Raw genomic sequence first — 23,558 nt, forward strand, 5'->3', positions numbered from 1 at the left:
TAAAAATGCTATTTATTATAACTTCTTCTAGACACGGAAATGGAGGATTGGCGGGGCTCCGTTAGAAAAGGTATTTCCTGTATAAAAACGATGAAAAAAATCATCCTTATGTAATTCTCTTTAATCTGTCTTTACTGAACATACCCTTCCTCTATACTGAATCCTTGGACGGAAAACACTGTAACTCGTGTTCCGACAATTTTGTTTTTATCTTTCTGGGAGATTAATACTGAAATTGAAAACCGAGACACAATCTTAGCAGCCATATTTTACGAGCATCGCGGTACCGGTCCATTAAAAGCCTCATAGTTCGAGCTATTGTTCTAATTTTATTTATAAATAATTCTATGTTTTATTTTTATTCTATTATGTTTCTTTTACTTGGATACTTTAAGAGGTCATAAACTCCATACTAATATCTGATTGAAGGTAAGGGGAAGGGCATAAAACTTTGTTAAACCGTCCGCTCCTCCTTCCTCGCGCTTCATTGGTTATTCGCATATATAGGACAAACCTTCCACCCTAGCTTTACTCGTTCAGACGACGAAAAGAGAACTTATTTACACTCAGCTTCGGCACGGATAGGTCGATGGCTACGTCAATGTCACTTGGCTTCAAAGTTCAAGTAAATTATGTGTGACGTCTACAACTCCTCCCCTTTAGTTGAAGCAGAAAAGGGTTAGAAAAAGATATATTAAAATTCCAAGTTAAACAAATCTATGAATCCGTGACACCAACAAAGTTACCAGTCACTCTAAATGATCAATTACTAACCAATTTTGGTTTTTCTATAGTTTTCTAATTCCGAATTAAGCACGAATTATTCAACGCAAAATACTTTTTGCAGGTATCGATACTTATCAATTACGCACGAAACTGATAACGTTAACCAAACAAAATAACATTCAGAGGAGCTTTTGATCTTATCTCTAAAATTTGTTTTAACAAAGTCAGGCAATTATTACGTGGCAATAGGTGATAAAATTAAATCAAATCAAAATCATGGGTTGTATAGGACTTGATATAAAATTACGAGTATATACAGGGTGTTTCTGAAAAGTCCATCACAAATTAAGGGGCGTGTTTATGGGACCAAACTGAGCGGAAAGTACCAAAGAACATGGGGTGTACAACATTTTGTTACGGAGATATGGCCTTCCAAACATTCGCCCCTAAAACAAGGAAATATCCAAAAATGAGGAGTAACACTTAAGACCGACTAACCAGCTTGTTTAAAATTACTAGACAATTTCAATAGCCTTTAATCGAACAATTGATTTCTACCTTTACTAATCAGAAGCGTATAAATGAGTAGAAGTATGCCTACGGTGGTAATGTAAAATTAATCCCAAGTGACATGATGTTTCAAGATCTTCCCAGCACCAAGTAAAATGGTTCTGATTGAAGGGACTTTTATTAGCACAGCGTAAACAACGTTATTTTCAGGAATTAGTCCAAATGTCCACGGGCGGCATTACAAAAACGAGGCAGTCTTTCGAATGATACTTGGACATGTTGGAAGATCCCTGGCTTGTTCCTGTTATCTCAAACCGTAAAAAGCTACGCAAATCTTCATCATCACGGACAACACTCTTGTACGTTAGGTATGACCTTGAGAAAACCTAAAAGGACATCTCGAATGTATTTGAAAAACCCATCTCCAATTAAGGGGCGTGTTGTTTGTTTCCAACAGAGTAAACTCGCCCAGAGAACAATTACAATGCAGAGCCACGTTTCGGCGTTAATGGCCCACAAAGGTGGTCCCAAAAACAAGAACAAACTTTAATTTGTTTCGTTCAGTAAGTGTTTCATGTGTCATAGATAAAACGCCATGATTAATGCACGAAGAAAATGAATTTATTGACAAGTTTTAACATTTAATTGCAACTAGTTACAAAAATTGTTCAAAGTGTTCACCACCCGCGTTAAGGCACACATTAGCACGTCTTACAAATGATTCCCTTACACGTTGAAAAATGCCTGGAGTTTCGCGAATTGTTTGACAGCCGTGAATTATTCGTCGACGTAGCTCTTCAACATCGGGCACTTCAGTCTGATAAACTAAGTCTTTCAGGTGGCCCCAAAGAAAGAAATCACAAGGGTTCAGATCGGGTGATCGAGCAGGCCACTCCACAGGTCCACCTCGACCTAACCACCGCAAAGGGAAGGTCGCGTTAAGATAATTTCGGACCGCGATGCTGAAATGTGGTGGTGCACCATCGTGCATGAACCACATTCTGTTTACCAAACCTAAGGGTACGTCTTCGAGTAGTTCCGGTAAATCGTCCCGTAAGAACTGCAAGTAAGCCACACCGTTTAACCTGGGCTCTAGGAAATTTGGCCCAATTAAATTGTCACCCACAATACCACACCACACGTTTAAACTGAATTGTACTTGGTGACTTCTAACGCAAGTTGCGTGGGGGTTTAGCTGGGACCATTGATGTTTATTATGTAAGTTAATAATACCATCCCGTGAAAAGTTAGCTTCGTCAGTAACCAACAAATCCCGTGGGAAATCGATATCGTTTACTTTAGCCAGAAACCACTGACAAAACGCCGTGCGTCGTGGGTAGTCCGCTGGATTCAAACCTTGAACTTTTTGAACATGGAAAGGATGAAACCGGTGGCTTCTGAGGATTTTCCACACGAGCGTGTGGTTTACGCCTAATCGGCGACCAACTTGGCGGGTACTTGATTCAGGCTCGTCCTCGAAAATGGTGAGAACTTCGTCTTCTACGGCCTCTGGGATGGCTCTCGCTCTAGGTTGAGGTCCAGCCGGTTGGATTCGTCCATCTTGCCTCAAACGTCTGTCCACAGCCTCGAACGTCAGTCGATTTGGTAGTCGCCTCTGCGGAAATCTTTCCTGATATAAGCGTACAGCTGCAGCGGCATTCCCCTCGGCTAGTCCATACATTAGGTGCATATCCGCATATTCGGCATTTGTGAAGAAAGGCATTGTAACAGACTTCGTTGAATTATGAGTTTAATAAAACAAACACATGTACGTGAAACCTCTTTTATTCCTTTCTTAAAAAACATAGTGCTCTGTTTTAGTGCTCTGTTTTTTAAGAATAGGCGAAGTTCTCACTATTTTCGAGGACGATCCAAAAACAAGCAGCCGCCAATTGGTTTGCTGATTAAGAAAAAACCACACGCAACTTGCGTTAGAATTCACAAAGTACAATTCAGCTTAAACGTGTGGTGTAGTATTGTGGGTGACAATTTAATTGGGCCATATTTCCTAGAGCCCAGGTTAAACGGTGTGGCTTACTTGTAGTTCTTACGGGACGATTTACCAGAACTACTCGAAGACGTACCCTTAGGTTTAATAAACAGAATGTGGTTCATGCACGATGGTGCACCACCACATTTCAGCATCGCGGTCCGAAAACTTGTCAATAACATTTTCTTTGTGCATTAATCATGGCGTTTTATCTATGACACATGAAATACTTACTGAACGAAACAAATTAAAGTTTGTTCTTTTGTTTGGGACCACCTTTGTGGGCCATTAACGCCGAAACGTGGCTCTGCATTGTAATTGTTCTCTGGGCGAGTTTACTCTGTTGGAAACAAACAACACGCCCCTTAATTGGAGATGGGTTTTTCAAATACATTCGAGATGTCCTTTTAGGTTTTCTCAAGGTCATACCTAACGTACAAGAGTGTTGTCCGTGATGATGAAGATTTGCGTAGCTTTTTACGGTTTGAGATAACAGGAACAAGCCAGGGATCTTCCAACATGTCCAAGTATCATTCGAAAGACTGCCTCGTTTTTGTAATGCCACCCGTGGACATTTGGACTAATTCCTGAAAATAACGTTGTTTACGCTGTGCTAATAAAAGTCCCTTCAATCAGAACCATTTTACTTGGTGCTGGGAAGATCTTGAAACATCATGTCACTTGGGATTAATTTTACATTACCACCGTAGGCAAACTTCTACTCATTTATACGCTTCTGATTAGTAAAGGTAGAAATCAATTGTTCGATTAAAGGCTATTGAAATTGTCTAGTAATTTTAAACAAGCTGGTTAGTCGGTCTTAAGTGTTACTCCTCATTTTTGGATATTTCCTTGTTTTAGGGGCGAATGTTTGGAAGGCCATATCTCCGTAACAAAATGTTGTACACCCCATGTTCTTTGGTACTTTCCGCTCAGTTTGGTCCCATAAACACGCCCCTTAATTTGTGATGGACTTTTCAGAAACACCCTGTATATTCGAATCATAAAGCTCTCTATATACGATAATATTGTCCTGAAGTTGCCAAACCAAATTTGTTAGATCTCTTGGTTTAGAAACCTAGGGAAACTGGGTCGAAAGTCGTCTTTGCCTAGAAAATGATTACGATTTATTGCAATACAAGAAGAGCATGGAGAACCGTCACTATTAACATCCATTTTTCTTAAAAGTGTTTTTCCACTTTTTTCAAAAGAAAAGGCCGAAAGAAAAAAAGAAATAAAATATTTTTGAAGAGGATGGAAAAGAGGGGGGGGGGATATTTTATGCCCAAGTCTTTGAAGACGTCTTCTTCCTCTTCTAGAACGGCCCAATCCCCGATGACCCATTTTTCACTATCTCACCCCCCTTCCCCTTTTGGAAAAGAAGACTTAAAAAACTTTAAGCTCGCCCGAATGCCTCAAAAAGCCTTTAAAACAAAAGAACGAAAAAAAAGTCCGTCAACCCCCTCGAAATCCTCGTCGCTTTTCGAGGACTGTGACTGAATTGAGCTTAAACTAGGAATTGATGAAGATACACTAAAATACAGAAGTCTTTCAGACGAAGGAAACATTCTCAAATTTAGATCGGATTAAATGGGAGTTACTTTATTAGAACTGAGCAAATTTTCAAAGAATTATACTTAATTTTTCACTGAAAAGCTATTAATAAGTATGGTATAGTAGGGTACTTTTATGGGTAGCATTATCTCTCACCAAAAGTTGTCTTTCGAAGGCAGACATAATTTTGGAAATCTTATACATATTCACAGAAATGAACAACTAAGTCGAATTTTTGCGTTGTAAATTGATTTAATAAACTTCCTTCTTTTTATAAAACCTCCTCCATTAAGTTTTAAAAATTGCTCCAACCATGGTTACTAAATACTTCAATATTTATGAATGAAGATCTTTGACTAAATTAGAAATAATTCTGATAAATAGAAACGTTCCTTCCAAATAAGTTAAAGTGTGTAAATAAATTTCAAAAGTAATCTACAATTTGATCAATAATATTAAAAGACACTGCCAGCTTTTGTGGCATTCTTCGTACACCAAAGGCTTTAAAGTAAACAATTATATAAGACTTTTTTAAACCGTGTTCAAAGTGAAATTTAACTAAGATATTCTGGAAAGTATTTACCTCAGTTAATCGTCCTCTGTTAAGGTGGATTTTGTGTACCTCGCCTTACTAAAGCTTTCTCCTCATTCTCGGGGCCAACACGGACATACACAGAGCTTCTTTCTTACACAGCAACCACCTCATTCCACCCAAAAAACTTTTCAGTCCACTTTGCGAGATGAAATTCAAGAAACACTTTGGAAATTTTCGCAGCTTTTTATTTCAACGCTCTAGCCTCGCCTCACTCGCTTCTTTCCATGATAACTTCTTTGCCTTCAATTTTTATTTTGTCGCCATCTATGATGGAGAAAAATATTACGGAGACATAAAAGACATAAAAACGGAAGATTAGCTCCGCCTTCGTCGTCAGCTCCGCCTTCGTCGTCGTCTCGCCTTCGCTCTCTTTAAACTACTCCAGAGCAATGAGATAGAATATATATATGAAACCTAGAGTCACAACGTGAGATCTCGAGATCGACGTTTCGCAATACACCTTTTATCGAGCATGAATCTTTATCAAATACGGGTGGCGCCACCCTAAGAACTTTTTTTATTAACGTCTGCTGCTATAATCTGTGTAACAAGCTGTCAAGATAGTTTTTAAACGTGTTAAATAAAATACGCATACGCGAGTATTTGAATTGTAACTCTATCTATCTCATAGAGATCTAACTCATTGCTCCAGAGCCGCATTGTAGCCGTAACAGGCTGAGAAATAAGGATTTTTTTTGCTGAGCGCGTGATCGAGTTGGGTTCGTTTGATTTTTGCACATAACGACTTCTAAAGCCTTCCGTTAACGGTAATCAAACTTAATTTTCAGTGATTTAAACTATTTTTCGTGTTATCGCCGTCTTTTGGTTTTATCTACTGGCAGCGTTTTGCCATAGGTCTTGGAAAAGCTCGTATTGTTTGTTCCTCGGGACTCATGACGGGGCTTTTCTATAACTGTGTTTGAGACCTTACTAAAAAAACCTCCACTCTCATGTTTTCGCTGTTATTTTTGGAATTTCGGTAATTAAACGTGCGGTCTCGACATTTTTTGTTGCTCACTGCATTCCGCTAACGGTGTTTAATTTTTTAATTCGGTTTCATCGTTGTTTTTAATTCGGTTTCATCGTTATTTGGCTCATTTTCGCCGAAACTGACGCTGTAACGCCGACGGGGATATTGCCTAGTCCTTGTCTCAGACCGTCCTAAAAAGTTTAAAATTCATTATGCCGTCTGCTAAACACTATGATCTCATTTAAATTGTGCGGAAACGTGTTTTAAACTAATATGGGTCATTCGAAGGACACGTGTCTTTTGTGTGACCTCTTTATGTTCGGCTCCCTGTCATTGTAGCCGTAACAGGCTGAGATAAAAGGATTTTTTGGGGTTTGTTGTATCTCGGCTTTTGTTGAGGAGATATTCTTTATACGATTTCAATATTAATTAGCAATGTTACTGTATATAAGTAAGGCATTAATTATACAGTGCCTAAATATAGTTTTTGTAATAATTATCCTTTGCTATTAAATCAATATGGAGTTCATTATACATTGCTAAAATACATTAGAAAGCGCGACAAAATTGTAAGGGTTTACTTGTAACCTCTTGTTTAAAATGGATTTAGATTTTTTTAGTCGTCTTCTTAGCTTTTGAAAGGTGTAAATATGCTTTCATTCACTTTGGCACCGGTATTGTTAGGAAAAATACAATTGAAAGCGCTACTTTAATGCCTTGAGTATCTTATCCAGTACTACTTTCAATGAGAAGGGTTTATTATTAAATTTTGGATAAATACATTTTATTTTAATCTGTATCTAAATATAAGTCAAAGTGCTGACTGACTGACTGACTGACTACCTGATAATCAACGCCCAGTACAAACCACTATACCTAAAATTTTGCAGGGACGTTACTCTTGAGTAGTAGTTACGCAAAAAGAGAGATTTTTTCAATCCGCAGTCATCTTGAAAAATGGCGGCTGGAAATGTAACAAAACATTATTCATGGATTAACTGTCGTACATTTCAACAGATTTCTTTAATAGTTATTAAATTGGTTACCTTTATCCTATAGACGAACCTTGTGGCATTTGCGGTTCGATTTTCCATCATCTTTTAAAAAATAACAAGTTGGGAAACCAAAATAAACTTCTCCGATTCGAGAGATCGCCGAGTACATCTCAACCCTAACGATGATAATGGAGTAGAAGCCAATAATATTACTTTCTGTGAAATGCGAACACGTTGCCAAGTGCAAACGCGGTGACAGACACACACACAGACACGTTCAGTGTTATACCTCTCCGTCACATCATCGTCACACCGAAAAGTAATAAAAAAACCATCGAGCTGAAGGTCAACGCCGGGTGCCTTGCTACTAGTGCAATATAGAAAAGAAAACTTTGTTCTTCTTTCGAAATCAGTTTTTTTTAAAATTTTGTTATTTAAATTATCTGGCGACCTCTTAATCAAAATGACACCGTTATGGCGTTACCGTGTCGCTTTAGACACTGCGTCCCACGTGCGTGGCACCATCTATGCAGCAAATGACAGTCGCGAGGAGCAGATATTTCAACCAGAAATTATCTTAGTTACGCCGAGCTGTGCCTATTTTATTTCCTGTTCTTGAAATATTTTCGATTAAATCATTAGTAATGCAAACTTCTAAACTTTATCAACTATACGTTTTTATCCAATTTAACAGTATTGTATCAGAAACTATCGTAGTTTAATGACTAAAGCCATATTCACACATACTTGGGAAACTGGTTCAAAGCGATTCAAAACGCTTATATTTAAAAAAAGTGAACAAAACTGATACTCTAGAAACTAATTGCAAATGCGGTTAACTGCTTCGCAAACCAACTTAAGTTGCGTTTGGAGGTCAGTTTTTACACTTCAGGGATATTTCAACTGGGATGAGACTATATTTAAGGGTTATTTTAGCTGGGATGAGATAAGTCTTATGGATATATTCGCTGGTCTTACTTAGCAGGCAATACTAAATTGAGACCTAGCAAAGCTTCGTTAAGTGTGAACCAAGGCTGTTGAAATCGGTAATGAAAAGGGTTTTATAACTAGTTGGGCAAACTAGTTCTGAACCGATTCCCGTACTGTAAGTGTGGAAATAGGTATAGTAATCGTAAGCGAAGCTAAAGGTTAAAATAACCCAAATTGAGACCCCTCGAATCTGATCGCAACTGAACTATAATGTAATAGAAACAGTTAAAGAAATTTCTTTCAAAAACACTTGGGACTAATATTCGGTCTTGTGTTCATATATATCACGTTGGTACCACTGATTTCGGCGCCAAATTGTGAATTCCGCCAAAAAAAGACGGAAAAAGGCTCAAAATCCCTCCGTGGAAGCATGGAAGAAGAAGGGTAATGGAACGGCGAGGTGAATAGGCAGACGGCTACGCGAAATGTAGGGTCACGTGGAAAAACTCTCCTCTCCTCTCGGCACTAGCTGTAACGCGATTACTGCTCTGCGCAATATTGGCGCGCAAGCCACAGAGAGAGGGATACTTAGATCCGCTCTCTACCGCCAGTACTACTGATGCGACTGCGCGGAAGCTTTCAACGTTGGTGATAAACTCGGGAAGGGGGGAATGAAAAGGGGAAAGTTACGATTTTTCAACGCGCTCTCTTTAACATTATAGGACCCTTCCATATACCCTTCTTCTTCCATGGTGGAAAAGAGGTATTAATAATTCACCAAAAACTTCGTATCTTCATCTTCTACAAATTGTCAAGAGACTTCATTGTAAATTACGTATGAAAAACTCAACCCTTACGTTCCCGTTCGTAGATCAATTTAGGAAACTTTTGTAAGATCTGAGGCAAGAAGTAGCTATTTCGGCATTAAAATATACATATACCAAAACCTGATGTGTTTTTTTTAGTAACAAGATATCTTAGTTACTTTTATAGGCCAAGCACACAGAAAGAGGTATAGGTATCTTTAGGGATCGCGCACTCTACTTTCCATTAACAAGGCAAACCCTTTTCTCACGCCTCGTTTCTAATGCACTACTAACTGAAGTTCATAACGTAAAGCACCACGTACCTTAACTATAATAACATTGAACATTTTCTTTCAGTATTATCATTATTATTCTCGTTGACTATCTCAGAATTATGTAGGAGAAGAATTTATTTCTCCATCCACATTTGTAGTAAGGAAAGTGTATGTAGGCTAACGTAAACGAAACATTGACTACATGAATTAGTTTATTAATTTTAAATATTTGCCGAATTAATTTTATTTGATTTAAAATATTTGCCAAATTAATTTTGATTTTAAATAATTTCAAAATTGCTTCTATTAATTTAAAATAATTTCCAAATCGATTCTATTAATTTAAAATAATTTCAAAATTGCTTCTATTAATTTAAAATAATTTCCAAATCGATTCTATTAATTTAAAATAATTTCAAAATTGCTTCTAATAATTTAAATTAATTTCAAAATTGCTTCTATTAATTTAAAATAATTCCAAATCAATTCTATTAATTTAAAATATTTTCTAAATCGATTCTATTAATTTATAATAATTTCCAAATTGCTTCTATTAATTTAAAATAATTTCCAAAGTGCTTCTACTAATTTTAAATAGTTTGTCGAATTTGTTCTAAAAATTTAAAATGTTAAACAACTAAAAAATTCAAGACGCTTCCAAATATGGATTGTGGAACTATTTTCGTCAGAGAGATAAAAAAGATTACGACAGAAAGTTTTCATATACTTGGACTACTGTATTTGTATTTTTCTTTGATTTAATTTGCACAGTTTTAATAGATGGAGCTGCTTAGGAAAACCTCAGGTTTTTCTCCACACGATAAAGTTTTGTGATGAGTTTCTGTTAGAAGTTTGCGGCACTTCCCTTTTTTATTACAGATTCTCTTGGCCAGAAAGGTGAAAAAAGTGTCAATTCTCTCGAGGGACTTGAGCATTCGCACCACCTGTGCACTAGCTACTACGAGCTGGAACGGCACTCAGCTTGTCGAACTTCACTTTTTTGGACGATGTTTCTTTTTATTTCTCCTTGAAACAGGCCATGGTATGTGGAAAAAGTCAGATTCATCCGATAGGGAAATTCTATGAGAGCGGTAGCTCTCTTAGATAAGACTTCATACTGACTTTAATGTATAAGGATGGTTTTTTGATTGGATATAACTTTTTTTGTATTGTATGAACTGTTTTGAAAAAATTCCACAGAACTACAATTCGGACCCTGAATATGTGGTTAAAATCTCAAAAAGATTCATTTAATAGTTTATTTTATAAAAAATAAGGGTGGTTTTCATTTCCATAAAAATTTTACGACATTTTGATGAAAGCCTCGAAATTTTTCCATAGAAATAACATGGGAAAATATTTTACAAATAACCATTTTGTGGCAGCCGTAATGCAATAACTATTCCTTGTTTGACTTGAAAACGGTTTTAAACGAAAGCCTGGTATTTAGATTTTCCGCTTTCCAATTTTCATTAATTAGATTTAAGTTTAAGTATGTTTAATTTCATATTTTCAAAACCATTCCAATCTGCGATATTTTAGCATGGATAATAGTCAGTTTATGATGTTAGCACGGTTAAGGCTATTTGGTCCAATTTTCATGGTGGTAAAAAACAAGAGAATCTAAGCTTGTGTTAGCTAACAAGTTAAGTTGGAAAAGGACCCCACGCATATATATTAAGTTAAGAAGATTACCTACGACTGGTAATTAAGCTAGATTACCTACGACTGGAAATTAAGCTAGATTACCGACGACTGGAAATTAAGCTAGATTACCGACGACTGGAAATTAAGCTAGATTACCGACGACTGGTAATTAAGCTAGATTACCGACGACTGGTAATTAAGCTAGATCAGCGACGACTGGTAATTAAGCTAGATTACCGACGACTGGTAATTAAGCTAGATTACCGACGACTGGTAATTAAGCTAGATTACCGACGACTGGTAATTAAGGTAGATTACCGACGACTGCTAATTAAGTTAGATCAGCGACGACTGGAAAATAAGCTAGATTACCGACGACTGGCAAGTGGCAATTAAGGTAGATTACCGACAACTGGTAATTATGCTAGATTAGCGACGACTGGTAATTAAGCTAGATTACCGACGACTGGTAATTAAGCTAGATTACTGACGACTGGTAATTAAGCTAGATTAGCGACGACTGGTAATTAAGCTAGATTACCGACGACTGGCAATTAAGCTAGATTACCGACGACTGGTAATTAAGCTAGATTACCAACGACTGGTAATTAAGCTAGATTACCGACGACTGGTAATTAAGCTAGATTACCGACGACTGGAAATTAAGCTAGATTACCGACGACTGGTAATTAAGCTAGATTACCGACGACTGGTAATTAAGCTAGATCAGCGACGACTGGTAATTAAGCTAGATTACCGACGACTGGTAATTAAGCTAGATTACCGACGACTGGTAATTAAGCTAGATTACCGACGACTGGTAATTAAGGTAGATTACCGACGACTGCTAATTAAGTTAGATCAGCGACGACTGGAAAATAAGCTAGATTACCGACGACTGGCAAGTGGCAATTAAGGTAGATTACCGACAACTGGTAATTATGCTAGATTAGCGACGACTGGTAATTAAGCTAGATTACCGACGACTGGTAATTAAGCTAGATTACTGACGACTGGTAATTAAGCTAGATTAGCGACGACTGGTAATTAAGCTAGATTACCGACGACTGGCAATTAAGCTAGATTACCGACGACTGGTAATTAAGCTAGATTACCAACGACTGGTAATTAAGCTAGATTACCGACGACTGGTAATTAAGCTAGATTACCGACGACTGGTAAATAAGATAGATTACCGACGACTGGTAATTAAGCTAGATTACCGACGACTGGTAATTATGCTAGATTACCGACGACTGTTAATTAAGCTAGATTATCGACGACTGGTAATTAAGCTAGATTACCGACGACTGGTAATTAATCTAGATTACCGACGACTGGTAATTAAGCTAGATTAGCGACGACTGGTAATTAAGCTAGATTACCGACGACTGGTAATTAAGCTAGATTACCGACGACTGGTAATTAAGCTAGATTAGCGACGACTGGTATTAAGCTAGATTACCGACGACTGGTAGTTAAGCTAGATTACCGACGACTGGTAATTAAGCTAGATTTCTGACGACTGGTAATTAAGCCAGATTACCGACGACTGGTAGTTAAGCTAGATTACCAAGGACTGGTAATTAAGCTAGATTTCTGACGACTGGTAATTAAGCCAGATTACAGATGACTGGTAATTAAACTTGATAAGTATATGACATGTGTTGGTGCTCAGGTGTACGGAATCTTTTGTGGTATAACTATGTACAGCTTCCTCTGTATTTTCATGTGAAATGACGGGAAAGCAAATTGAGTTTGATCGGACGTTCATTGTCAAGTCAAGGAGTCAGGAATGATAGTTTTATAATAGATGGTTGGTTAGTTCAAACGCGTTAACTAATGTATGCACAATTCCCTAATACTTTTACTCTCCTAAGGTTTCTGAATTTGAATTAATATTAAGACTGAAGTAACAGATATTAATAAAAACCATCATTGTAGACAAAGACGGGAAAGTGTAAAAGATAAGTGTAGAAAATGAATTGTCAGAAGTAATAGATATTAAAATTTTTACTTTTGAAGACATGATCATAAAACATCGATTATTTTAAAAAATTCTTATCTTAGTTTTTTTCACCAAAATTAGTCAAAATATTTTGTCATGAAACATGTGCATCATTTCAAAACCAGTACGCGTTATTACTATCATCTAGTGACAGCTTTCCGAAGCGCTTTATTTCCTTTTTACATCTAAAAAACTTGAGGCCTAGTCCCGAAACAAGTTAATAGTGTTAACGGCCATACTTCTACTCTGTTCGGGTTTTTTTCCCTCGGTGGGGTTCAAAGGGAAGCTAACGTCTACAGCGATTCTTGGGGATGTTTTCTGAAGATAGAAACGTTGGGAAAAAGAAGGACAAATGACCCTTTTAGCACTACGTGAAATTTTCGTCATTTCCATGGCTAATGGAATAGCCGGTTAATTCTACACAAGGTGTTCCAAACTGGATGATAGAACCGAAGTACATTGGGTTCAATGGAGCGTTTTGAGTCGAAAATGTTCAATGGCATTTTTCCGTAAAGGCCATCGTTTAGACATTATGGACTACGTTTAGTAACTCACAATTGCGTTCGTTTTATGAACGCTACTTCATAGAAAAATACCGATTTCATTACTATTTAGTTCACTAGTTTGCCATGGATTAACTAACGCGTTAAAAGTTGAACACTGTGCCATCTTTTAAAATTTTGACCCGAGAAACATCAAAAATACCATGACGGGCTGACAGTTTTTGATCTTCTTATAAAATGGTAGACAATGTGCATAAACTTAACTGATTATACCCTACCCTAATGAGTGGATAATCCCCCTATACCTTACCCTAATGAGTGAATAGCGCTATCTTTTTCAATGCTCAAATGATTTACCGTGCATAAAATCAGAGTGAATAGCCCCTCGATTCCCTACTCTAAACAGTGAATAAATTATAACCGTATAAATTTACTTATGCTGTAATTCTAATTTTCCGGCGAATCGAAGAACAGATAGTTTTAGTGATAATCCCCTCGATGAGTTTACAACATAGACTTATGCCGATGCACACTTATCGCATCTTATAAATTTCTAACAAGGACTTATGCCCAGAAACTTTTGAAAGAGGAAGTTAAGTTATAGTAATTACGCACTTTAGTGATTATACCCTCGAAGTACCTTTAGCAAAACTAAAATGATCAAACGCGTAACGCTCATTTAACACTATGTTAGCTCTATCTAAACCCACATTTGAATTCACCGCCAAAACGTTCCAGTCAAACATAACATAGATGACGATAGCTACCGAACGAGAACGAAACACATGAGGAGCGCGGTAGGAAACGGGGAAAATCGTTATCTATTTAATTAGCACATACATAAAAAGAAAACGAATATAAAAACCCCAAAACATACAAATTCATAAGTATCCGACCCCACAAATAAAAATTCAAAAGTATCCGACCCCACAGATTAAGAGGTACCCCACCCCACATCACCCCGACATTTTAGAGATAAAAATAAATAATAAAAAACTCGGAGTTTCTATCAAGTCTCTATGGTTCAGTTGGTAGAATGTCTGCCTATTGCGCCAGCGTCCCGGGTTCTATTCCCGGGTCTGACCTGAAAAAATTTTAATTAAAATTAAATCTCTAACCGAGCCCAGTTACCCCAATGGGTGGGTTGTGGTAATATAAAGTTCCTTTTAAGCTAAGATCTGACGATAACGAAGCGACAACCCCGGCCACTACTACTACTACTACTACTACGACGACGACGGCTCGGGTCAAACTAAGAGCCTATCGTATACTACGATATGGCTAAAAATTGGTCGAGTTCCAAAAACATTTCCTACCCCCTTCCCCTCAACCTAAAGCGGCCGAACACGAGCGCGGCTCCTTGAATCTAGTTCGGCCGTCTACCACCGCGAGCGTCTCGCGTTTTGGAGGGGAAATTCTGAAACCGCCACTAGAGGGCCAACCGTTTGTGTTTTATCAAGTCTTTTCACTAATGCCGAGTGAAGAATTTGGTTAGCTCAATACTTGTAGTATCATACCACTTCTGATACTATGCTACTATAAAATCTACCCGTTTAGCATTATGTACTAATTATTCGAGAGAAAATCGCGGGTAACGGCTACATATTGAACAAAGAAATTCGGTTGATATACTGTCACTTGTAAGTCTGCTCTTACGATTTTATTAATCAATATGCAAATATTATAATGAAATTGAATTAATTGTGTATATACATAACGTGTTTGTTCAAATCATTTTTTATGGGTACAAGGAAAAATAAATTATTTGTAGTTTTTAAACGATATGTTATATCGTTCGGCCCATCCTTTATATGAATAATGTATTTAATGAATTCTTTATTACTGTAGAACTTAAGAATTTTTCTCTTTTATTTTTATTTTAAAGTAAAAACGAAATCCTCCGGGTAAGAATTCGGATAGATTTATCGCATTTCTTAGAATTCTTTTCGATAGAAGGAAAACCAAACAAGATGCTCCATAATGCAAACCACAAAGTTCTCAACACAAAGTCGACATATTGTTATAATTTATTTAAATTAATATATAATTTATTTAAATTAATATATAATTTATTTAAATTAATATATAATTTATTTAAATTAATATATAATTTATTTAAATTAATATATAATTTATTTAAATTAATATATAATTTATTTAAATTAATATATAATTTATTTAAATTAATATATAATTTATTTAAATTAATATAATATCTAATGAAATGTAACCACGCTTCAGGTAATTAACTTCTGATGAAAATCTAACCTTACTTTAATTAATCCATTAACCTTTCCCTTAACAAATACCAGAAGTAAGATAAGGGACTAGAAGTATCGAGCTAACCGAATTCTTCACTTGGCGGAAGTGAATATTGTTTATAACACACCAACGGTTGGCCCTCTGGTAGCGGTTTCTGAGTTTTCCCTCCAAAACGTGAGACGCTCGCGGTGGTAGACGGCCGAACTAGATTCAAGCACCCGCGTCCTTGTTCCACGGCTTTAGGATGAGGGGAAGGGGATAGGAAATTTTTTGGAACTCGACCAATTTTTTTCTTTCTAGTGTAGGCGCGATGGAAGCGGCATAAAGTCCTCAAATTTGTTCACTAGTACCAGTATCTATTACCAATGCTAGAGCTCTTTACTTCTAGTCTCATCCTATACTTCTACAAATACTTAAGCCACAAAAACTGTGAAGCGCTGTGTAGTTCCGGCCGTAGGTCAGAGATATAAAAGGTTAGAGCCAATTTGAATTCTTCAATTTTTTACACATCACCACGATTACTATTACCGTATTGATCCCTAACCATTTCTTCTTACTTGCCATGTTACAATATCCGAAACCCGTAAGCACTAATTCTACTTGTTCTTCTTCTTCTTCGGCGTCGAAGTACAAACTAATACCCACATTGTATTACAGGACGAGGCTGAACATGGTCCGAAAGATAAGAAACCAACGGATACAGAGATCCTCTAGATTGTTTCTTTCCAAAAAATATATTATTTTCGAAATAAAAGCGAAATAAGAAAACTTCAAACGAAATGAGATAAAGCATTTATTGTCTATCAGTTTGACCGAGGGTTCCAGTTCGTGAGTTCAACACAAAATCTCATATAGAAATCTGCAGGAATTGATTTAGCTAAATAGCTATTCCCTGAGGAAGGTATAGCAGTGGCGTCGCTAGGCCTTTTTGGGGGGGGGCTATAGCCCCCAATTCCAAAGTTAGCCCCCCCAAAAATCCGTAAACCCTACCAAAAAATTGCTGTTAGCATCCTAAAATTCTGTAGCAATATATAAAAAATTATAATGATAGATTCGTTAATTTTGATCTCTGCAGAGATGAATTTCAATATCAAACAGTACAATTTTGAAGAAAAGAACAGATGGAGACCTGTAAAATGTCTCATGTTCTTTCGAAGGGAGTCCCAATAGTGTGGACTAAAAGCTAACCAAAACTAAAAATAAACTTAAGACGAGTGAAAATCCTTCATAATCGGTTCCGTTTTATCAATTACGGGCTGTATATCTTTAAAATTGGAATAATTTGACGTTGACACAAAATTACGTAGTTTTAAAGGTCTACACCAGGGCCGGATTAAGCCGTTTTGCGCCCGGGGTCTGAGATAATGTGCGCCCACCCCTAAGCCAGGAAAATAGGAACCTCAATTGTTGTTTATTATAAAATGAAATGCAATTTATTAAAAATTACGTTTTCGCGCTTTCGATACAGAAAATTTGTTAATAGTTTCCTCCCAACTAAGGCTATTTAAAATATCTGACTCTATAGAAAGTATAGATAGAGAATTAAGTATTTCCTGATCGATTGTAGAACGCAAGTAGTTTTTTACTCTCTTCAGTGTTGAGAAAGATCTTTCTCCCGAACAGTTAGAGCAGGGAAGGCATAAATAAATCCTTAAAGCAATTTCGACATTGGGAAAGGAACTACTTAACTGTTTCTCTAATAATAGCTTTAAAATTTGCTTAGCTGTAATATTATCAGTCTTCAAACCGAAAGCAGGAAGTAATCCTTTTAACTGTAGTAACTCGTGGTAAATGTCGGGCTCAATATCGCTAGAATAATACTCTGCAAGCAATGTGGAACCGCCTTCAATTTCGTCGTTAGTGAGCATAGGCGCTTTAAGCAATACCTTGAAACGACTTTGCAGGGAATGATAGGCATTAGCCCTTTTAGAAAGTTCATTCTTGAATGTATCAATTATGACTAGAAATGTCTGGATTTTCATTTTGTCTTTCCCAGTTAATACAACTTCCAGAGCTTTACCTTCATCAACTGCTCTTTTTCGTGTTTTCGTCCTACTTATTTCCCATTTGTATATGCTTTTTCCACACAAAGCTTCGGCTTCGGCTTGAAAGCGATCAAACTCATCCCGCAATGAACTTATGTACACCATCAAGGAGTTATACAGACATGTTACAGTTGATAACTCTATTTTTTCTTCTTGAAGAGTTTTGCTAGTTGAATTTATTCGATTTAAGACAGGAGTCCAAAATACGATCATAAAGGCGATTTCCAAGGTACACATTTTTTCTAGAAGAGATTTAGCTTCATGAAGTGTGGCCGATTTTTGCATTGTGTCCTTTGCTATTTCAAGTAATGCTTCCTTAATTTCACCATATCCACACGATAGTGAATTGCACGCGTCTTCTCTGGCTGACCACCTTGTGTCCGAAAGTGATTTTATGGTTTTAGTTTCTTTTTTTTCTTTAAATGACTAGATAGAACTTCCCATCGGTGAGTTGAGGAGGAAAAAAACACGAAAATGGCCTGAAGAAACATGAAAAAATCTGTAGATATGGTGGTACAGTCAGCGGCGCATGTTCCAACCAGATTCAAAGAGTGTGCAGCGCATGGAATGTAGTCGGCAAATGGAGCTTTCTCTCGAATCAATGCTTGAAGCCCGGCATACGCACCTGACATATTCCGAGCATTGTCATATGACTGACCTCTACAGTTTTTGATGTCCGTTCCTTGCGCTTCTAAATCTAAAATGATTGCATCTCGCATTTCTGCGCTTTTGTGTCCAACTGAAGGGAGGAATTTGAAAAATCTCTCTACTGGGTCGCCATTGGGAAGAACATATCGAAATATCAACGTTAGTTGATCTATCTTTGAGATATCAGGAGTGGAGTCTACGCTTATAGAAAAATATTTCGCGGACTTAATTTCATTTACGATTACTTCTTGTACTCTCTTGGCCATCAGTTCTATAAATTCATTGCAAATGGTAGAAGACAAATAAGAAACATGACCACGACCTAAATTTCCCCTATCAGATAGGTGTTTGGCTAAAAACGGATCAAACTCTCCTATAAGTTCTAATAAACCCAGATAGTTTCCGTTGGATTTTGATCCAATGATTTCATTTTGTCCTCGAAAAGCTAGGCCTTTTGTGGCTAAAAACTTAATAGTCGCGACAACTCTTCGTAAAACATTTCTCCAATAATCAATTTCGGTTTCAAATTGTTTTTTTAAATGCATGTCAATCGCCGTCTCAGAGTTTACGCTATTAACTCGTAAAATTAATTTATATTGACTCGATAAATGACTAGCACTCTTTTCGTGCGATTCAACTTTCTCAAACTGTTTTTTCCAGTTGGTAAATCCGTCTTTCAGAGTGACAAACGGAGACTTTACACAATTAGGGTTCGTATCTGTCGCAAATAAAAGACATGGAAAACAATACAAAGCATTTGCAGTTTTCGAGTATAATAGCCATTCTCTTTTGATTTTTTCACCATTGACTAGATCTCTCTCGAAAATGTTTTTCGATAAATATCTGATTTTTTCTCCAAATTTTCGTTCTGTTCTGCCAAAATCGATATCATCAACATTTTGTTTTACAGGATTGGCCAAAAGCAACTTTTGAGTTTCCGAATTCATTTCCCAAAGAGCTGGATCATTTCCAAATGTGTTTATATTAAGACAAGAATCGGGCAGCTTTTTGGATTGGTGTAAGGTTTCTATATGTTCAGGTGGTTTTTCTTCGGAATTGGAATTGAATATCGTTTTTGTTGATTTTGAACAACAAGCGAGAAGAGGATGTGGTTCTTCACATTCTTCTTGTGCATCCTATTATGTTACGCAAATCACAAATCCGGAATTAAAATATAATATTACCAAGCGAAAAGCAGCGGTAAGAGATAAGGGCACTGACGTGACCGTCATGACGTCATTAAACTAGTTGCCTCTTACTCTTGGCAGCTTGGTCAGTAGTACAAATAATAGATCCAATTTAAAATCTTGTCTCTAAAAGTATGATATCTCAAATAATCCTTTACCATTAACGGCAATAATATTTCGCCATCCCTTGGAGCTCCTTCATTTTTTTCGCACTCGGTTGCTTCAGTCGGAGTCCCTTTTTCTTCAAGCTGGGCAACTTGGGCAAGCTCACAATTTTTTTGCTTCCCGATGAAAAAGTTGTCTATTTTTGAAACTTTAGTTAAAAGGTCTTTTTCCCGTTTTGTTTTCTCCAAAAGTCTTTTCCTATTTTGCGCACCACTTGATTTCTTTCCGAATTCACTCATTTTTAAATGAAAAAATTTAAAAATATTGAAACAGTCTTATTTCTTTGGGTGCTACCGCACTGCACCTGCACTCGAAAAATATGGATAGAGGGTTTTGAAACATAGTCACGGGGTCTTACGCCCTCCAATCAACAATCGTATTCGTATAACGATGTAAGCGTTAGCTGACTCTCTCTCCTCTCTTAGGGGAGTCAAAGAGGGAAGGTAACTTAAACGGCAAGGTTTACTGTATGTCATACGCGCCTGCCTCGGCGCAAAGCCGAGATCATCGTGGTTTTTGATTTTTTTCTCTCTCTGTTGTGCTGAAGAGAATGGCTGAAATCCTCTGCTATAAGTTATAACTCGATATTTTCGCCCTCACTATCATTCTTAATAGGCTCCAGTTTTCGTATTTACAGGGCCCCTCTCCCACATACCTCCAAAATTCTGACGGAACACGAGAGGAACATAATTTATTTTAATAATAAACTGAGGAAATTGAAATTCAAAAATTTAACTCTATGCAAAATTTAGGAAGCCCTAGCTTGAACTCAATGCGCCCCCAACAAGCCTTGCGCCCGGGGGCCAGTGCCCCCCTGGCCCCCCCCCCTTAATCCGGCCCTGGTCTACACATTATCCAATGAACCCATTATGCAATTGTTTCTATTAAGTTCTTATAATAACTAGTTTGCCCAGATTTAGCCCCCCCAAATTTCAAACCCTAGCGACGCTACTGAGGTATAGTCTTCGGAAACGTGTCGAATTCGCAACGCGGTCTCAATTTATCTCTAGCACACAGTTTTCCACTTATACGGTATTCCCACGGGAATCGAAGACTTTACCAAACAAAATGACGAAAACCATCTTTTTAGCATCTCTTGAAATATAGAGATACTTAGAAGTTAAACATTGCTTAACCTTAATTTTTTATCATATAAGAAAATGGGTTCTCTCAGTGTTTTGCGAGAAAGCCTAACGTGTAGTGTCCATTACACGCCATTACCCAAACTTATTTGTTCATATCTTCAATAATATTGTGGATGGAATCACGTTTGCAAGTGATGATTTTTTTAAGCTCTTTCAATTAAGATAGAAAAAATCTATTACTGAGTATTCCTTTAAGGAATATACACACAACTTCACTCTTTGCACGTTATCGCTACTTCGCGCTACGCCTTTGTACTTCTTAAAAGGGTATCTCGAAAAAGACTAGACAGTAACTGTATAAGTCCCACTGTTAAATCGTTCCTAAAATCTGAAACTTCGCAAACCTCACGATAGTAATTAAAGAATACGCCGGTTGAGTTTGACTGACCGTCTCTCACTTTGCGTCTGTTAGTTGGTATATAGAGTACGCGGATACAGCTGCTGCTGAATTCTAAGAACGCCTGGTAGCTAACGTGTCGTTTCGGACGGTACCAAACTTCCGACAGAAAACCCCATAATGCAGTAGCGTCGCTAGGGTTTGAAATTTGGGGGGGGGGGCTAAATCTGGGCAAACTATTTTAAAGTTATTATAAGAACTTAATTCTAGAGGGCCGGTAGGCCCTTTTCTAGAGGGCCGGTAGGCCCTTCTAGATAAGAACCCACACCGTCCCGTAATGTTAAAGAAATAATTCACAGATTTTAGGCTTAGCGTCCCATAGAAAAAGCATGGGATTTTTGGTGGTCCACTCCATCGAATAACTCAGAAATTACTGCGAAGTTAAGGTTCGGAACACTTTTGAATTATCAAGCAACTATTGAATGTTGAACTTCTGAAGTTTGATTAAGAACAATTAATTGCAAGTATTTTTACCTCTCCGTGTGACGTAGTCCAGGAGAGGTTCTGTAACGGCCGTGTCTGTGTGTGTGTGTGTCTGTCTGTCTGTCTGTCTGTCTGTCTGTCCGTTGTTACACCCACGTGACCGCGTTCGCAGTTTGCGTATCGGAGCAAACGTGTTCGCCATTTCCGAACTGCTTTCACAGTCACGGAAATGGCTCCTCTACTTGAGTTCTCACACCACCATCTTCTGGTCTTTGTCCATCCCACACAGACACCAGTCTGTTCTTACTGGCTTCTAAATCACCACCATCTTCTGGTCTTCGTCCATTCCACTTGGACACCAGTCTGTACATTACTGGCTTCTAATCACCACCATCTTCTGTTTTTTGTCAATCCCACATTGACATCAGTCTGCACTTACACTGGCTTCTAACACCACCATCCACTGGTCTTCCGTCTATTCCACATAGACACCAATCTGTATCATTGGCTTCTACTCCATTATCATCGTTTGGTTTTAGGATATACGCGGCGATCAGCTAGGGTTACGAGAAACGTCTAGCCTCCCTAAGGTGGGATCGCCACCAAAGGTTTTCGCAATTGCGCTTTTTCCTTAATATTATAATGGAAACGAATCGTATATATACCCCAAAGTTTGAAGGAAGCGGGCAAGAGGGGTACCCTTCACTTTAAACGTCAATATTAGCAAAGTGTGAGATGATAATAGGTATAACTTTATTTTAAACGATTTAACTATTATTAATGTTAATTATTAAAGATTAAAATAATTAAAAATAATTATATTTATTTAAATATTAAAGATAAACCTCTCGTGCAAAGAGAGAGATTATCATCGCCTCCTATATCTGCCAAGGCCCGTGCATGCGATATATTTCATTCATTGCCTCCTATATCTATCAAGGCCCGTGCATTGCGATATATTTTTCAAAACAACAACCAAAATGGGAAGCTCCTCTCAGAAACATATTAATTTCTTTTCTCTGTATATGAAATGAAAATATGGATAATATTGCGCTCCTTCTTTAATGGTATCAATCCTTGCCTGTCTATTAATATTTTACGTAGTAGTAATACGTTTTTAGCGAAGTTTAGAGAGGATAAACATAAGCGAGATTGTTTCGGAAAAAAATACTGCTTCCACTAATGGGTTTATACTCCTTGTGTCTGTGTGTGTCCGTCCATTGTTACACTAGTGCGTCGCGTTAGCAGTTAGCCTTATGTTGATAACTTGATGTGTTAAGAAATCATACAGAACCTTAATATTCCCTTTTTCCATAATATAAAGTGAATATGTGGAAGTATTTTTCGTAATTATGATGCATTAAGTACTTTTGTAGCTTTAAAGCTCTGTTTCATTTTGATATTCCAAAGATTTTTTTTAATATTGTATTTGAAATGGCTGTTTACATATTGCTTAAGCTATACTTCATCTGTATATAGAATAATCCTTGGTTTAGTGATATCATGAAGAAAGCTAAGATCTAAACTCAGGTGAGTAGATCTAGTATTACCCTCAATAGGCTTAGTGAAATAAAGTGTAAATAATTTAGACCTGAGGTGAAGTAAACTTTGGGTTTTGATTTTCGTGTCTGAAATGAAGAGACATCAACGGTTCAGAGTGAGCCGAAAGTTAAATACACTCTTAAATAATCAGGTTAAGATTTTATAATAGAAGAAAAGATCATGGTGGCAATTAGATTAGTAAAAGGGCTAATGGAGAACGGGTAGTAGCTACAGA

The 23,558-nt window shown here is 37.2% G+C and overlaps 2 protein-coding genes and 1 long non-coding RNA gene across 3 annotated transcripts; 1 reads left to right on the forward strand and 2 right to left on the reverse strand.

Moving 5' to 3' along the window:
* The first annotated feature begins 14,846 nt into the window (after positions 1 to 14,846).
* LOC149719835 (uncharacterized) lies at positions 14,847 to 16,746 on the forward strand. The gene is made up of 3 exons (XR_016376215.1): positions 14,847 to 15,149; positions 16,072 to 16,354; positions 16,429 to 16,746. It is a non-coding gene; the product is annotated as an uncharacterized LOC149719835 (long non-coding RNA).
* A 461-nt stretch (positions 16,747 to 17,207) lies between these two features.
* Positions 17,208 to 18,101, reverse strand: LOC149719836 (zinc finger MYM-type protein 1-like). The gene has a single exon (XM_089862681.1). The coding sequence runs from the start codon at positions 18,099 to 18,101 to the stop codon at positions 17,208 to 17,210; it is 894 nt and encodes a 297-aa protein (XP_089718807.1).
* Positions 18,102 to 18,208: 107 nt separating this feature from the next.
* LOC149719837 (zinc finger MYM-type protein 1-like) lies at positions 18,209 to 20,055 on the reverse strand. Its single transcript, XM_089862792.1, has 2 exons — positions 19,810 to 20,055; positions 18,209 to 19,600 (listed from the first exon to the last, which is right to left on the reverse strand). The coding sequence occupies exons 1-2, from the start codon at positions 20,053 to 20,055 to the stop codon at positions 18,209 to 18,211; spliced, it is 1,638 nt and encodes a 545-aa protein (XP_089718918.1).
* Between the last annotated feature and the right edge of the window lie 3,503 nt (positions 20,056 to 23,558).

This window comes from Phalangium opilio, unplaced genomic scaffold, assembly GCF_054372755.1.
Source record: "Phalangium opilio isolate 3A_F unplaced genomic scaffold, DU_Popi_V2 ptg000002l_1, whole genome shotgun sequence".
Taxonomy (NCBI): domain Eukaryota; kingdom Metazoa; phylum Arthropoda; class Arachnida; order Opiliones; family Phalangiidae; genus Phalangium; species Phalangium opilio.

What these genes read in the sequence shown, in the direction of transcription:
- LOC149719836 (XM_089862681.1), bottom strand. Translation starts at nt 18,101, where the DNA reads ATGCAAAAATCGGCCACACTTCATGAAGCTAAATCTCTTCTAGAAAAA.
- LOC149719837 (XM_089862792.1), bottom strand. Translation starts at nt 20,055, where the DNA reads ATGAGTGAATTCGGAAAGAAATCAAGTGGTGCGCAAAATAGGAAAAGA. An exon ending in AAATATTATTGCCGTTAATG is followed by an intron (nt 19,601 to 19,809) that starts GTAAAGGATTAT and finishes GTAACATAATAG; the next exon opens with GATGCACAAGAAGAATGTGA.